Genomic DNA, 16,409 nt, shown 5'->3' with positions numbered 1-16,409 from the left:
AGCTGGAGGGATCATAGATAAATGATAGGTAAATAGACAGATAGATACGTAGATATATAGATACATAGGTACGTAGATAGATGGATAGATAGTCTCTCACGCAAGTCAGCGTTTCTCAGCCTCAGCACTACTGACATCGGGGCTGGAGGACTCTCTGATGTGGGGCGTCCTGGGCATTGCGGGGTGTGAAGCCGCATCCCTGGTCTCCACCCGCCAGGTGCCAGGAGCTCCCCCTCTCTCAGCTGTGACAACCAGAAATGACCCCAGACATTGCTGAGTGTCCCCTGGTGGGGATGACAATGTTGACTGGGTGGGAACCCCTGGGGTCCGTCCACTATCTCTGCCCCCCGCAGGACCCCTCATATACCGAGATGACCTGTCAACCAGGACTCTTGCTCCAACAAGCTTCAGTGTGTGAATGGGGACCACGGGACCATGTCTTACTGGCCATGCCAGTAAGTTGGCCCAAAGCTGAATTCTCCTTGAAGTCAGTGTGACTCTGCCTACAAACATACACCTGTACCCCTGTCCCCACCAGGGCTGGACGGGATGCTGTGTCTGGGTCCTGGGGGGTGTCCCCCAGCACTGTGGGTCTCTGGAATAAGGGGTGCTGGGGGGAAAGCTCACCCACTGTGGGCAGGAGACCTGACCAGGAGAGCCTGGAGTATTTCTTTAGTCCTCGGGCGCAGCTCCACGTTGGCTGGAGCTTCCATTCATCCTGGGCTTCAGCAAAGCTCATTTATATGCCCTCCCCCTGAGAGTGTTGGCCAAAAAAGGGGGAGAGGTCACATCAATATATGTTGACGTCGCTTGCCATGCAGTTTTTACATCTTTCGCTATTTCTATCCCTCCTCCCTGCTAGCGATGTCACCCCTGAGGCTGTCGGCTGTGTCTTCGTGTCTCTCTGTTTCCTACGATCTCATCCTTTCAGGCTCCATCTTTTCTTTGAGACCCCTCCCTCTCTTTTATTTTGCAGGATCATTGCTTTGGCTTTCTGAAGTCTGTCAGCTCAATCCTTTCTCTTTTCCCTTGTGCATTTTTCTCCTGGGGCTGCTGGGGGGCTTCAACAACACAGATTCAGCGTCTCTCCTTTCCGGAGACCTGAAGTCTGAAGTCAAGGCGTCTGCAGGGTTGGTTCCTCCTCTGCAGGGTTGGTTCCTCCTGGAAGCTGTCGGGGAGACTCTATTCCACGCCTCTCTCCCAACTTCTGGTGTTTCCTGGCCACCCTTGGCATTTCTTGGATTACAGAAACATCACCTCCGTCTCTGCATCCATTCCCACCTGGCTGTCTCCCTCCTTCTGTGTGTTTGTGTCCAAATGTCCCCTTAAGGACACCGGTCATAGTGGACTCAGGTCCCACCCTGCTCCAGTGGGACCTCAGCTAAATCTAACTAATTACATCTGCAAAGACCCTCCTTGGAACTAAAGTCACACGCTGACCTACAGGGAGTTAGGACTTCAACCTATGAACTTGGGGGGAGACGGAGTTCACCCACGACAACCCCAGAGTTTCCTATGTCTTCCGTGAGTTGCCCATGGTCGACCAGAAAACCAATACAGCTTCCTCTGCCGGGCAGCTCCAGAAGCATCAGCCAGGTCCTGGGGTCGCTGGCAAGAAGGGGGTCTTCCACACGAGGCCGGTGGTGAGGGCGCACAGCCTCCTGGCGTCCCGACCCTTGAGGGAACGGCCAGAATTCCTGGGCGTGATGGTTAGATTCCAGACCAGCCTCGTGTTCCCTCCACCTCTGCAGCACGGGTGCCCGGGGTGGGCGGAGGGGGTCTTCTCTCCAAAAACCAAGGCCTCAGCCTTGGTGCTGGAGGGGATGTGGCTAAAACTGGAACCCTCACCCTGGGATGCACTGAGGTCAAAGAGCTCTTAGAAGTAATCTCCCTGATGCCTGAAGTTGGCTGAGGGGGGGTCTGCAAAAAACATCTCCACGTCCTGGCCTCCAGAGCCTATGAATGTGATTTGTTTGGAAACAGGGTCTTTGCAGGTGTGATGAAATGAAGGATCTGCAATGAGCTTCTCCTGGAACTGGGGTGGCCCTACATCCCACGACAGGGTCCTTCCACAAGTGTGTCAGGCAGTCGGTGACCCTGAGCTATTCTTTAAAAGCCTACTGATTAGTACTGATTATTGGCACCTATGTAAGGATTCTGGAAGGGACAAGTGCATCAAATGTCATGATCAAATTCCAGGAGGAATTCCCCTGTTATGAGCTGAGCTGTTTATCGGGCTCTTGCCCAGTGGGAGGGTGTGGAGAATTGAATGGTGTCCCCCAAGATTCATGACCACCCAGAACCTCGGGAAGGGGTATTATTTGGAAACAGGGTCTTTGCAGATGTGATGAAGTGAAGGGTCTGAGATGAGGTCCTCCTGGAGGAGGGTGGCCCTAAACCCAATGACAGGGTCCTTCTAAGATACAGAAGGTGAGAGACACAGACACAGAGCAGAAGCCCCATGAAGACAGAGGCAGAGACGGGAGGGATGTGGCCACAAGCCCAGGGACGCCTGGAGGCCCCAGAAGCTGGAAGAGGCGGGAAGGACCCTCCCCTGGAGCCTCTGGAGGGAGTGCGGCCCTGGGACACCTTGAGCTCAGACATCTGGTCTCCAGGACTGGGGGAGGATGGATGCCTGTTATTGCAAAGTCCCCAGCTTGCGGTCATTTGTTAGGACAACCCAGGACACTCCCCAGTTACTGACCTAGTTAATATTTATGGGCACACCCCAGTTTATGACATGCTTCACCATCACTGGGTCACTTGGTACCCTGGCAACCCTCAGAGGATGAGTCTATATCCCCGATGTGACACATGAGGACACTTGAGCGTTTGGCTGGGGAGACCCCACGCCACTCGTTTTCCCAGCACTTCCCACATCGCTCAGCTGTTAGTGCAGCGTGGCTCCGTCATCCTGAGTCTGTTGAACAAAATCTGTGGGGTGGGAGCTGTCCCGGATACGAGAGGAACCGGTGGTCCCTGCAGCGATCAGCCGGGCAGGGCTGCTCAGCCCATGTGCATCTCAGGAGTGAATATTCTACGTACCACGAGGCACCATCCATTTGGAGGCTCCGACATCACCCGCTCTCTGAAGCAGTGGCCCTTGAACGCTTCGGGGCTGAGGCTCCCGTAGCAGAGCACCACAACCCCAAGAAACCCAGAAGGAAGGCCAGTCCACGCTGCACAGGGCCGGGTCACGGCTTCCCAGGGTCCAGACCCTCCAGTCCCCGCCACTGTGAGTTTAGCCCCAGCACTCGGGAAACACTGGCTGTGATGGTTGAAAGGATATGGGGGGGGCGGTCCCCAAACGGCACTCATCCCTTTGACTCAGGGGTGCTTTTCACCTCCCCACCTGAGTAAGACCCACCTCAACAGAGATGGAAGGACCACTGTACTCAGCATCTCCAAACTTCACGTCGGGAGTGGTCCCAGGCTGGGTGTGACCGATAAGCAGTTTGGTTCACAACAAACAAAAAGTGGAAACCCAAGTGTCCATGGATGGATGGATGGATGGATGGGTGGATGGATGGATGGATGGATGGATGGATGGATGGATGGATGAATGGATAAACAGCATGGGGTCCATGCACACAGTGGAATATGACTCAGCCATGAAAAGGAGTGAAGCTCTGACACAGGCTACCACGTGGATGGACCTTGAACACGTGATGCTCAGCGAGAGAAGCAGACACCGAAGGACACACAGTGTGTGATTCCGTTGATAGGAAACGTCCAGAACAGGCAAATCCACAGACACAGAAGGCAGATTAAGGGCTGGGGGAGGGAGATAGGGAGAGACTCTTAATGGGGACGGGGTCTCCTTTCGGGATAATAAACACTTTCTAGAAACAGATAGAGGCGATGGTCCCAAAACCATGTGAATGTGCTCCGTGCCACCGAACGGTCCACTTTAAACATGGTCACTCGTGCGACACGTGAATTTGAACTTAATTTGTAAACCTGTATCCATGTGCACTGGGGCAGGGGAGTGTGGGGTGATGGCCGTGGTGTGCAAGGTTTCTTTTCGAGACAATGAAAATGTTCTGGGATCACGTGATGGGGGTGGGTGCACATCTGCAAATCTATGAAAAACTGCTGCAGTGTGCATTTTTTTAAAAATTTTATTTTATTTACTTATTTTTGGCTGTGTTGGGTCTTCGTTGTTTTGCGCACAGGCTTTCTCTAGTTGTGGCGAGCAGGGGCTACTCTTTGTTGCGGTGCGCGGGCTTCTCATTGCGGTGGCTTCTCTTGTTGCGGAGCACGGGCTCTAGGCGCACGGGCTCAGTAGTTGTGGCTCGCGGGCTTAGTTGCCCTGCAGCATGTGCGATCTTCCCGGACCGCGGCTCGAACCCATGTTCCCTGCGTTGGCAGGCGGATTCTTAACCGCTGCACCACCAGGGAAGTCCTGACGTGCCCATTGTAAACGGGGGAACTTGATGATCTATAACTTACAGCTCAATAAGACTATTAAGAAAAAAGAGACCAAGACGGGGGGCGGGTGGCCTGCAGGGGGGATGCACGGGAGCCCTGGACACCTGAGACGCAGCTGAGTCTGTGTCTCAGAACTGCCTGCGGTTTCCTGCAGAGAACAAGCCAGAACTTCCCACCCGCCGCCTCCAGGCCGCCTGCTTCGGGCAGCCCTGTGTCCGGTGCCTTTTGCAAGAGCCACCTCTGCTCGCCCAGCGCCTGGGGAGCGTCTGGCGGCGACCAGTGGCTGTTTGTCGCTCGTTTCACAAAATTTCCATCCTGTCACCGCCCAGACCTCCTCCAGGTCCAAACCACAAACGCCGTGGGTTTCAGAGAAGCCGGCATCTGTTAGAGGTGATTTCTTTATTAATCAGCCGTGATCTCTGCAGCCGGCGGCAGGCTGGGCTTCCGGAGCCCCAAGGGGGCTGCCTGCCCTCCCCTGAGATGGTACAGGTGAAAGCACGGGGGGCCCACGGCGGGGGGAAGGCAGCAGCTACAGGGCTGCAGAGGGTGGCCGGAGCCTCCTGACATCCACATGGGTTTTCTGCAACCCATGCAGGGCAGCCGCGTGTTATGCAAATTCACACTCTTTTGAAGCTCCCACCTGGAGGTTAGGACAGATCAAAACCCCTGGGGGGTGGGGGTGGCATTCATAACTGTTTGAGCAGAAATGGAAAAAGGCCTCCCAAATGCCGCCCCGCCCTCGGAATTCCACTCGAGGGGGATGGGTTCTCTGAAGCTCTGTCCCTCACCGATCTTCTCAGACCACCCCCCCATCCCCCCGGGGACCCACAGCAGCCTCCCAGGTCACCCCACCCCCCACCGTCTTCTGTAAATCATCGGCATCTCTCCCTTCCATGGGTCCCGCTGCAGCAGCCACGGGGATCCCAAGAAGTACGGCTCCCTTTTCCTCCTGAAGCCGAGGATGGATGGAGGTGGGTGGCTGTGAGGAGGGGCCCGTACCCACCCCCCGCAATGACCATAGGACGGCACCTGGCCGCGAGCCAGCAGAGCAGAGCGCTTCCCACTCAAAGCGAAACCCGGGCCATTTTTAAGTGGGTTTGCGGAAGCTCGCTGTGCACACACGCACCACAGGTGGCACGGCTCCTGCAGAGGAAGAAAGACCAGGGCAGGAAGGCTTGAAAGGGGAGTTGCAATCAGATCAGAGTCGAAGGCTGGGTCCTGGCCTCGCCAGTGGCTCAAGGACCACGTTTCCCGCTAACAGACATCCAGGGATGGACGCCCCTGTGACCATCTCGGGACAAGTCAAACTGCAGTGCGGATGGGAGCCGTGGCTGTCTTAGGGTCCTGTGCCCGGCTGAGCCCCACGCCCTGATTTCAGGAGCCCCGGCATCGTACACACTCGCGGTCAAATGCAGAAGGGACAGCCTCGGCCAACGGCAAAATAGCTACGGTCATCCCCGGCAGGATCTCGAGAAGAGAAGTAAGAGGTACGGTGAGAAACACAGACCTCGAAACCCCAAGCCGATGGCAGAGTTTCCTCTCGTGGGGTGTACGCTGGGCTCCAGGGAAAGACCCCCAGGCTGGCTAAGACCCGGCCAACTTCTACACGACATGCTGTTTGCACAAGCTTGCAGCTCCGGTTTCCGAGTCCCAAACCCTCGGGGGCAAAGGGCTTCTCCAGGTGACCCCAGCCAGAAGGAAACTCTGGATTCAAGTGGAGCGAGTCAAAACCCAGGTGAACCCATCAGGGAGACCTAAGAGCCAGATGCGGGGTCCTGTGAGGTGCGGTGCAGGGAATACACACCTGTGACCACCGCCGTGTCACCACCACAGCTCGCATGCAGCCACGGGCTGAGGCCATCAGTATAATGTCTGTCTGGGTCAGTTCGGGCAGCTATCACAGAATATTGCAGACGGGGCAGCTTAAACAACAGACATTTACTTCTCCTAGTCCCGGAGGCCGGATGTCTGGCATCAAGGTGCCAACGGGGTCACGTTGTGGTGAGGACCTCTTCCTGGCTTGCAGACGGCCCCTTACAGGAACGTGGCATCCTGGGCAGATCCTCAGCACAACAGCACACCTAACGGTCCCTTACAGCATCCTTAAGCCATGTCCTTGACTCCCACCAGCTGTCCCCACCCCGTGGACTCCAGGTCAGGTCGCCCAACTTGAGTGCCATCTTTGAAAGTGAGAAAATGCACACGCCGCGCTTCTCTTTCTTCCTTTTGTGTTTGTTTGTGTGTTTTGTTGGGGTGTTTTTGTTGCTGTTTTTCCTACTTGAAGTGTTAAAGCTCTTTTGTCCGGCATTCGAAGAAAGAGAAATCCGGTGTCCTCCAGGTCGATAGGGCAGCAAAGTCACCCAGACTTTGAAAACCAGCAGAAGTGAACAGTGCGCCGCCTTTGGTTTGCATTTACATAAGAAATTAGAAAGAAAGTGAAACGGGGACCCGCTGTGCCCAGAAGGCGGGGTGTAGGCAGCCCCAGGGATCCCTTGTCCCCTCCGGGCCCGGGCCCTCCCTCTCTGCGGGTCTGAGGGGCCGACAGTCAGGAGTGGGGTGTGCGGACAGCTGGGTGGACTTCTCTGTCACGGGGGCGGGGGGCAGATCAGCGGGAAAAACAGAAGTTCAGGAGTGCGAGGCTCAGGTGCCAGCAGCTCAGAGCCCACTGGCTCCGGAGGGCATCCAGGGCATCTGCCCACACCTCAGTTATGCCCATATTTGCAGGAGGGACCCGGCGTGTTGGGACCTGGCATCGGCATGGCTGCCCGGCCCAGGGCTCTGGGGCTCTGCTCCAGACTCTGCTCTGTGAGCTCTGAAGGGCAGGCTTGGTGCTCCCCAGCGGCTCCAGGCAAAGAACAGGGGCTTTCACGCCATGAACGTGGGCAGGAGACCCAGCCACTTGTTCCCAGCTGGTTTTGGATTTAACGTTTCTGAGAAAGCGCGGCGTGAGGACCCGGTGGGAGGTGCCGCTGTGGGCAGGGACCTCCCACCTCTGTTATCCCGAGCGCTCTATGGAAGGGTCTGGAAATGCAAACCCACTGTCTCTTAACAGGAGGGTCAGCATAAAAGTAACGAGCATCTCGTCATGGTCCCCCAGCCCCAGGAGGGCCCTCAGGACCATTGGCTCTGTATCATCAGGGTTCTCCAGAGGAACAGAAACCAAAGGATGGAGAGCTATAGAAGCATGTATCTATACACGTGTATATTCAGTTGCATGTACCTGTATGTGTACACATGTACTACTGCACAGATGTGTATGTATATCTATACATAGACATCCTATGACGTGCATATATATACGTGCATACACACACACACATATATAACCTATGGCATATATACCCTATTGCATTTATGTACATATTTATGTCTACATATATACACATAAATTGTATACACATACTTGTGTAATTGAATATACATACACATGCGTGCAATTGTATATACACGTGTATATATATACACACACATGCATGGATATGCCATAGGATATATATCTGTGTGTATACACACACACACACACACACACACACACACATTGGGTTGGCCAAAAAGTTTGTTTCGGTTTTCCCATAAGACCTTACAGAAGAACCCGAACGAACTTTTTGGCCAACCCACTGTATGCAGGCAATAGGGTGTATATGTGTATATACACGTGTGTATACATGCAATATGACATATATGCGACCAGATACGTGTGTATACACACACACGTATATGCACACCCACACATACAACTATATGCAAGAGGATGTATATATACATAAGTGTACACGCGTATACAAACACACAAGCCTATATTTGCACATATACGTACCTACAAATGTTAAATACAATATATACATAAAGATATTTATCTCAAGGAATTGGCTCACACTGACTGTGGGGCTGGTGAGTCTGAAATCCGCAGGGCAGGGTGTCGGAGCTAGAGACCCAGGCACCAGCTGACCCTGCTGTCTGGATTCAGAATTCCTTCTTCTCCGGGAAACCTCAGCGTCTGCTCCTAAGACCGTGACCTGATGGGCAGTTTCCCCCACTCCTGTGACACATATTCTGATCGCATCCTCCTTTGCCCACAAAGAGCCCGTCCTATGCTTGGGAAAAGCCCTGGGAGCTCCCGGGGGGGTCAAGACAAGAACAAAGATGCCACACACCCGCCCGACAGCCGTTCCGTCTTCCCCATGGTTTGCAGGGAATGGGCTGCCAGCCGCACGAGGTACCTGGGCCTCTCCATGGGCTCCTGTATTGCTGTGCACTTCCCAGGAGGCAAGGAGGCCGCTGGGGTTCCAAAACCACGTCCGGCGGGGATGGCGGGGACATGGCACCTGGAAGCAGGTGCTTGCAAGACAGACACCGCTCCCTTCAACCGTAGTCCCTGGATCCCTCGGCTGGGAGCAGCCCGGGGGAGGCTCCTCTGTGGGATCATCGGGGAGGAGCAGAGGATGCTCTGTGTGGTCTGTGGGGGGGAACCCCCAGGACCCCCCATCAGGGCCGGAGCCGGGCAGCGGATCCACTCCCCTTTGCAGTTTGGGAACGTGTCACCAGCACACCTCCAAGCCCCTTTTCTATCTTCATGTCCTGCTGGTGCTACCGGTGATGTCACAATAAGAGGAGTATTGTGACATCACCGGGGAGGGAGGGAGGGAGGGAAGACATGGGGATGATGTCTCAGGGGCCCCAACATCCACCACCACCCCCGCCCCAAAGGAGCATCCACAACGGGTGCTCTGGGATTGGGGTCCCGAACTTGGAAGGGAGTGGGGCTGCGGTGTTGGGGTGATGAGCGGTTATGGGCCAAAGGCAGGAGGCCAGGTGCAGGGTGACAGTTACTATCCTGCTGGGACCACGACGCCAGCAGCACAGCACACCCGTGTGGTCGGGGAGGGCAGCCTGCGATACCCAGCACAGCCCTGGGGTGGGGGGACCCTGACTTCACTGTGTGCCAGTGAAGAAATTGGGGCTCAGAGCACCCGAGGGAAGCTACTTTGCAGGTTGGAAACAGAGTCATTCCCTTGGTAACTTTGTAACCTTGTACCTCGGCCTCACCGCCCTGCATCCTCATGGCCCCAGCATCGAAGCCTCCGCACCGTGCCTCACAGCATGCTCCCCATGCTTCCAAGTCACAGGAAGGAAGGAAGTTGCCAGGGGAGGGGCAGGAGTGCAGTGACCCAGGTGCAGCTGGGCTGTGGGCCGTTACAGGAAGAGTCCTGTGTCCTCTGGCCCCAGCAGACTTGAGCCCACACCTGCTGCCTGCAGGGACAGGACACGGGGTCTCCACGTCCTGGTGTGGGGTCTCTTCCCCCCCCCCCAACCCGGTGCAGGATGGAGGGGCAGGTTTGTGACCCCCATGCTGGGTCAGGAGCCTGGCAGCCGGTGGTGGGTGTTTTCATATGGTTCCTTGTAGCTTTTGTGGGTGATGCAGCCCTTGAGGATTTAGCATCTATTGGGTCTGGGATACAGGTGGAGGGCGGGAAGAGGGACCAGAAGGGAGGGAGGGCCAGCAGAGGAGGAACCGGGAACTGCCCGCCCCTCGGGCGCCGGGGACCCTCCCATCTCTCCGTCCCTGTGCGGGCAGACCCCGTCGTCCGCCCCTCTCACCCCTGGCGCCCCTTTTCTCTTCCAGATCGGCCCCCCAACCCCCGGCTCCAGGATGGACATGAACGTGACGCGTCCGGACAACGCCACCCTCCTGATGCTGCGGGACCCGGCCATCGCGGTGGTCCTGCCGGTGGTGTACTCGCTGGTGGCCCTGATAAGTATCCCTGGCAACTTGTTCTCCCTGTGGGTGCTGTGCCGCCACATCGGACCCAAGACACCCTCGGTCATTTTCATGATCAACCTGAGCGTCACGGACCTGATGCTGGCCTGCGTGCTGCCCTTCCAGATCTACTACCACTGCAACGGCAACCACTGGGTGTTCGGCGAGCTGCTGTGCAACGTGGTGACCGTGGCCTTCTACGCGAACATGTACTCCTCCATCCTCACCATGACCTGCATCAGCGTGGACCGCTTCCTGGGCGTCGTGTACCCGCTGGCCTCCGCCCGCTGGCGCTGCCGCCGCTACGCCGTGGCTGCCTGCGCCGGCACGTGGCTCCTCCTTCTGGCCGCCCTGTCGCCGCTGGCGCGCACGGACCTCACCTACGCCGTGGAGGTGCTGGGCATCGTCACGTGCTTCGACGTGCTCAAGTCCAGCATGCTGCCCAGCGTGGCCATGTGGGCGGTGTTCCTCCTCACCCTGTTCGTCGTGCTCTTCCTCGTTCCCTTCGTGGTCACCGTGGCCTGCTACACGGCCACCATCCTCACGCTGCTGCGCTCGGCCGACCGCCACGGGGAGGCCCGGAGGTCCCGCGCCGTGTGCCTGGCGGCCGTGGTGCTTCTGGCCTTCGTCACCTGCTTCGCGCCCAACAACTTCGTGCTGCTGGTGCACGTGGTCAGTCGGCTCTTCTTCGGCCGCAGCTACTACCACGTGTACAAGCTCACGCTCTGCCTCAGCTGCCTCAACAACTGCCTGGACCCCTTTGTCTACTACTTCGCGTCCCGCGAGTTCCAGCTCCACATGCGGCACTACTTGGGCTACAGGCCCCTGCCCACCGGCAGCCCCGAGGGGCACCTCGAGAGCCTCGGCTCCGGACGCACGCTGTCCGTGCGCTCCGTGGAGGGGCTGGACGCCGCCGGCCGGCCCAGCGTCAAGCGGCAGGAGAGCGTCTTCTGAGCCGGGCGCCCCTCGGGGGCGGGGGCGCGGCAGCCGGGAGAGGGCGGCGCGGTCCTTCCCCCGCCGTGCGACAATCCACCCGCGGTCCCTCCGGGCACTGGGATTTGGCCGCGTGCCCGTGGACAGGCCACCTCGGGCCCCGTGCTCTGGGGGCCCATGGGTCCCTGCGACATCACCTGTTTCCCCCGACATCACCTGGTTCCCCCCGCACCCCGGAGCCAAGCAAACACGGGGGCTCCCCGGCGGGGATCAGGTTCTCCTTAAATATCCCCAAGCCACAGCCCCCAGACCGGAAGGTCGTTTGTCCCGGAGGTGTGGACCGAGGGTCTCTGGGCGGATGACAAGTTTCTGAGTGTTTGCAGCTACAACTGCACCTCCCTGACCCGCCTCGGGGTTCAGCTTGCTTCAGGGGGCCCCTCCGGCCCGTTCTCTGGCTCCGCCTCCGAGCTGAGAACCCCAGGCCCCGGCAAGTCGTCCTGGGGGTCTGGAGAGGCTCCTGGCCTGACCCGTGGGATCCTTGGAGGACCAGGGGAGAGCACTGACCACACGAGCCCTTAGCAGGTCTGCTCAGCACCTGGGACATACCTGTGCCAGCCCCACTACCTGGGCTGCTTTGGGAAGATAAGGGGCCCAGTCCCCGGACTGCCCAGGATGCTAAACCAGCAGGTTCCCGGGAGGCCGGGATTTGCCTGAAAGAACAAACTTTGGGGTGCTTTGCACATCACGGGGAGATGCACAGGACTGAGCTCAGGGCCCTCTTGGGAAAGGAAAACAGCCCTGCAGCCTATAAGGTGAGACCTTGGAGGGGCCGGCAGGCGGGGGCTCAGGGACCTCCAGGGTGGCTTGGCTGTGGGGCAGGTGACGTCCCCTCCGTGGGTCAGAGATGCGGATGGGGGTTGTGAGCTGATGTTCTAGAAGCACCTGGTCACATTGGAAGAGAAGCAGACATACGTACGCTGGGGTGAACGGTGTCTCGCCAAAGTCCATGTCCGCTAGGAGCCGCAAAGTGTGACCTATGGGATCAGGGTGGCCCTACATCCAACGACAGGGTCCTTCTAAGGGGCAGAAGAGGAGAGACCCAGACACACAGGAGAAGAACCGGGAAGACAGAGGCAGAGACGGGAGGGACGCGGCCACAAGCCCAGGGACGCCCAGAGCCCCCAGAAGCTGGAAGAGGCGGGAAGGACCCTCCCCTGGAGCCTCTGGAGGGGGCGCGGCCCTGGGACGCCCTGACCTCAGATGTCTGGTCTCCAGGATGGGGGAAGATGCAGGTCTGTCCGGGGTTTTAGCCTGCAGTTTACGGGAACTTGTTACGGCTGCCCTCAGCCGTCTGGTCTCCGGGCTGGGGGAGGGTGCAGTCTGTCCGGGGTTTTAGCCTGCAGTTTACGGGAACTTGTCACGGCTGCCCCAGGAGACACACACACTCTGAAATTCTGAGGCTGAGCCTCTGGCTCCTGCTTGGGTGGCTGCAGGAGGGCCGTTGCCTGGTGCTGGCTCCCAGGGTGGGACCTGCTTTGTGGAATCCAGTCCCTCGGCTTGGAGGTGCAGCCTGGAGGGCCCCTTCACCGTCCTCCGCCCCAGGCCACGCAGCTGGGGCATCTCCACGGGGGACGGTGTCCGAGCCAGTGTCTGTGTTTACAGGGAGCTGAGAGCCACCCTCGGGAGCCTCAGAGGGACAGCCGGATGTGCCCCTGGGGGAGGACTTGAGCCCATGGGTGCAAGGGACGAGAAAAGGGCACGTGTCCGGGACCTGGATGGTCCGTGCATGGCGTGCTGTCCCCCCGCTCTTCCCCACTGTCCCAAAGGCGAACCCTAGAAAGCCAGGTCAAGGGAGCAGGAGTCCGGGGGCGGAACCCTGAGCCGGAGAGACAGCGGCGCCCACGCCTGGGCGCGGGCCTCCAGCGTCTGATGCTACAAAAGCGTGAGAAACCTCAAACCACCCTCACAGGACGTTTTTCTGCTGCTTTGTGATTAGGCATCACAGTTTGAATTCAGAGGAAGCCAGTCTAGGTAGTAATACCCTCCCCCAGTGGCTGTCACGTCCCTCCAGCCTTTAGGTCCCAGAGGGCTGTGCGAGCCCTTATTTGGTTGGCGGCCACTCCGCCATCCAGGGCTGTCGACGCCCCCATGACTTCTGCCTTCTAGGGGCCCCCAGTTCCACCGAAGTTCAGGAGGTCTGACAGGGTCTTTCGAATTGCTGGGAATTTCCATCCAGAACTTCAGGTGACCGTCAGCCTGTCCGAGAGGTCCGTCAGATCACCTGAAATCCCAGGGCGGGATTTGCCCCGCTTTCGGCCTTTTAACAATGTTGTGTGTGTGTGTGTGTGTGTGTGTGTGTGTGTGTGTGTGTGTGTGTTCTCCCCACACACTCCTTCAATCTGTTGCCCTCTTAAGCCTGCCGTAAAAGGATAACACATTCGCATGTACATAGACAGGAGAAAAAAACAAGATGTGCTTCTGGGATTCAGCTCTTGGGAGGGTGTGGGAGGAAAAACGCAGAGACCCATATCCCGGACTTCTCCCCGTGTGCTGGGCGGACAGGTCTCTCCCTCGGACTCCTGAGACCCTGCCTGACCAAGACCCTCCCATCTCATGGCCGAGCCGTCCCATGACCCTCCCACCAGGCTCCCTGGAATTTCAAGGATGGCAGAATCATGGTGTTCTGGGCTCCTGGCGTGAACCGGGCCAGCAGCACACGAACGGGGCACGGGTGGAACCCAGGATTGGTTGGGTGGGATGCTGGGGCTTTGGCTTTGCTGAAGGAGATCCTGAAATGCTGAGGGTGTAAATGGAAACAGTCCTGGGCGGAGTGCTACGAAGGTTGATGCCTGCTCTGAAATATGACAGCAGATACAAGCATGCACACATATGCACGCGCGCACACCCATATATGCACACGCCACACACGTGTGCACGTGCATGCGCCCACGTCTCTGTGTGTGCATGCACGTGTGTGCATTTGTGCCCGCGTGTCTGGGGACTGGACGAACGAAAATTGCCAGAATGCCGATAGCTCATAATGCTTGAGCCTGGGCGAAGGGAGCACGGGGTTTCATTATGTCAGTCTCTTTACTTGAGCCTGTATTAAAATATCCATGCTAAAAACAGGTGGTTTGTTGGAAACTCTCGCACGGAGACGTTGATTTATTTTTTCTTCCAGCGTCTGATCTGTCTTTGGAAACCTATAGGGTTCTGTAATGCCAATGAGATGCCTTAGTGCTGTTAAAATACCTCTAGGGTAGGAGTGGATGTAAATAAACGTGCAGGGTGGGTTCCTAAGTGGGATGAGATTACTGCTGTGGGACTCACCGATAAAGGCCACAATGGTGGCCCGGAGCTGGTGAGTTAGCCAGCAGGGAGTCGAAGCCAGCACCTGCCTCAGAGTCCCATCCCACACCCGTGGGGACCCAGCTTTGGCTGGTAACCCCTGCCGGACATCCCTGGCTAAATCCCTAGTTTACAGTGTGTCCCGTGCCAACCACCGTTCCTTTCTTGCCTTCCTCGTCACCTTGTTGATTTTGTCTGTCACCAAGACCTTCCTACAGCGTAAGTCAAAACCATCAAGACATCCGTCAGCCTGCTCCCCTCCTTGTCCACAATCCTGAGAAAGATGGAAGCTGGAACATCTAAGGAAAATGAGAGGATCGCAGACTGGATCCCAGAAGAGCACGGGGAACACGGGCGAGATTCCAACCCCGATCCCTCCTCGGAAACGGACCAATGTCGGTTCTTCGTTATGGCGGGGATGTCGGGGGTTAACGTGACGGGGAAGGATGCGGGAGGTGGCTGAGGAGCCCCAGTACTATACTGAGAAGCGCCCTGTACACCTAGAACTTCCTCAGAATAAACCGTCTATTTTTGTAAGCAAGATGTTCGGCTTGTGCAGTGAACGGAACGGGAGACTTCGGGGCTGGTTCTGGAGGTTCGGGGGGAATTGACCCCATCAGACAGTGATCCTTCATTAAATGGTTTTCCAGTTTGCCTTTGCAATACCTTCTCTGATGTCTTCATCCAGATAAAACTCAGTGACACCAGCAACGACAGAGGAGAACCAGTAAGGGGGCCTCAAGCTCGGCTGGAGGGCGGGCAGTTTGACACCTTTTCTGCTGTGCAATTTGAAAACAAGTATTTATGCCTCCACCCTGACCTTTCGAGCTAAATATTCATTGTCACTGCCCGGGGAAAGATGATTCAGTGATAAAGATGCTTCCTGACTGGTTGAACTTGTACATTTCCTTGAAATGCCTAGAATTAGAAAGAAGAAGAAGAAAAAGAAGAATTATTTCTAACTCCAGACATTTGAGGGAAACGTAAAGTTCAACCAATCGGGAAATGACTCCCCCAAAATGGGTAAAGTTTGGGGCAGGGTGAGTCCACACGGTGAATCAGAACTCACTGTGCAGGGGCTTACTGGTGGGTGGTCAGCCTCTGATGGGTTAACCAAGAGGGGGTTAGGGTGGGGACCTGGGGGGCTTGGTGCACAGGGACCCGGTTCGCACGACCATCTGATGCCTTGTGCTGGATCACCCAGCACAGAAGGTTAAGGGGGAAAAAATAGGACATTACGATGCTATCAAAACATACATTAGGGGGCTTCCCTGGTGGCGCAGTGGTTGAGAATCTGCCTGCCAATGCAGGGGAGGCGGGTTCGAGCCCTGGTCTGGGAGGATCCCACATGCCGTGGAGCAACTAGGCCTGTGAGCCAGAACTACTGAGCCTGTGCGTCTGGAGCCTGTGCTCCGCAACGGGAGAGGCCACAGCAGTGAGAGGCCCGCGCACCGCGATGAAGAGTAGGCCCCGCTCGCCGCAACTAGAGAAAGCCCTCGCACGGAAATGAAGACCCAACACAGCCAAATAAATAAATAAAATTAAAAAAAAATCATACATTAGGATGTCATGTTGATATATACCACATACCATGATATACCATATATATATACAGGCACATGTACATCTACGTACACATAGGTATGTATTAGTTTATATATATGTGCTATGTATTAGTCAGGGGTCATTTTGGTTGTCACCGTGGTGGCGAGGGGTGCTCCTGGCACCTGGTGGGGGGAGACCAGGGATGCTGCTCCACAGCCCACAGTGCACAGGACGCCCCGTATCAGAGAGTCACCCAGTCCCCAATGTCAGTAGTGTGAGGCTGAGAATTCTGACTAGAATGACTCTGTCATCTATCTATTAATTATCTGTGTATCTATCTATGTATCCATCCATCCACCCATCCATCCATCATATCTATTTGTCTCTATATTAA

The 16,409-nt window shown here is 56.7% G+C and overlaps 1 protein-coding gene across 1 annotated transcript; it reads left to right on the top strand.

Annotated features, from left to right (window-relative positions):
* Positions 1 to 10,081: 10,081 nt before the first annotated feature.
* On the top strand, positions 10,082 to 11,143 carry P2RY8 (P2Y receptor family member 8; the record flags this gene model as incomplete). The annotated part of the gene is made up of 1 exon (XM_082865444.1): positions 10,082 to 11,143. The coding sequence occupies one exon, from the start codon at positions 10,082 to 10,084 to the stop codon at positions 11,141 to 11,143; it is 1,062 nt and encodes a 353-aa protein (XP_082721570.1).
* Between the last annotated feature and the right edge of the window lie 5,266 nt (positions 11,144 to 16,409).

Source organism: Leucopleurus acutus, assembly GCF_964270905.1.
Source record: "Leucopleurus acutus genome assembly, chromosome: X".
NCBI classification, from domain to species: domain Eukaryota; kingdom Metazoa; phylum Chordata; class Mammalia; order Artiodactyla; family Delphinidae; genus Leucopleurus; species Leucopleurus acutus.
Note: the sequence above shows the minus strand (reverse complement) of the source record. Positions and strands in the feature narration are given on the sequence as shown.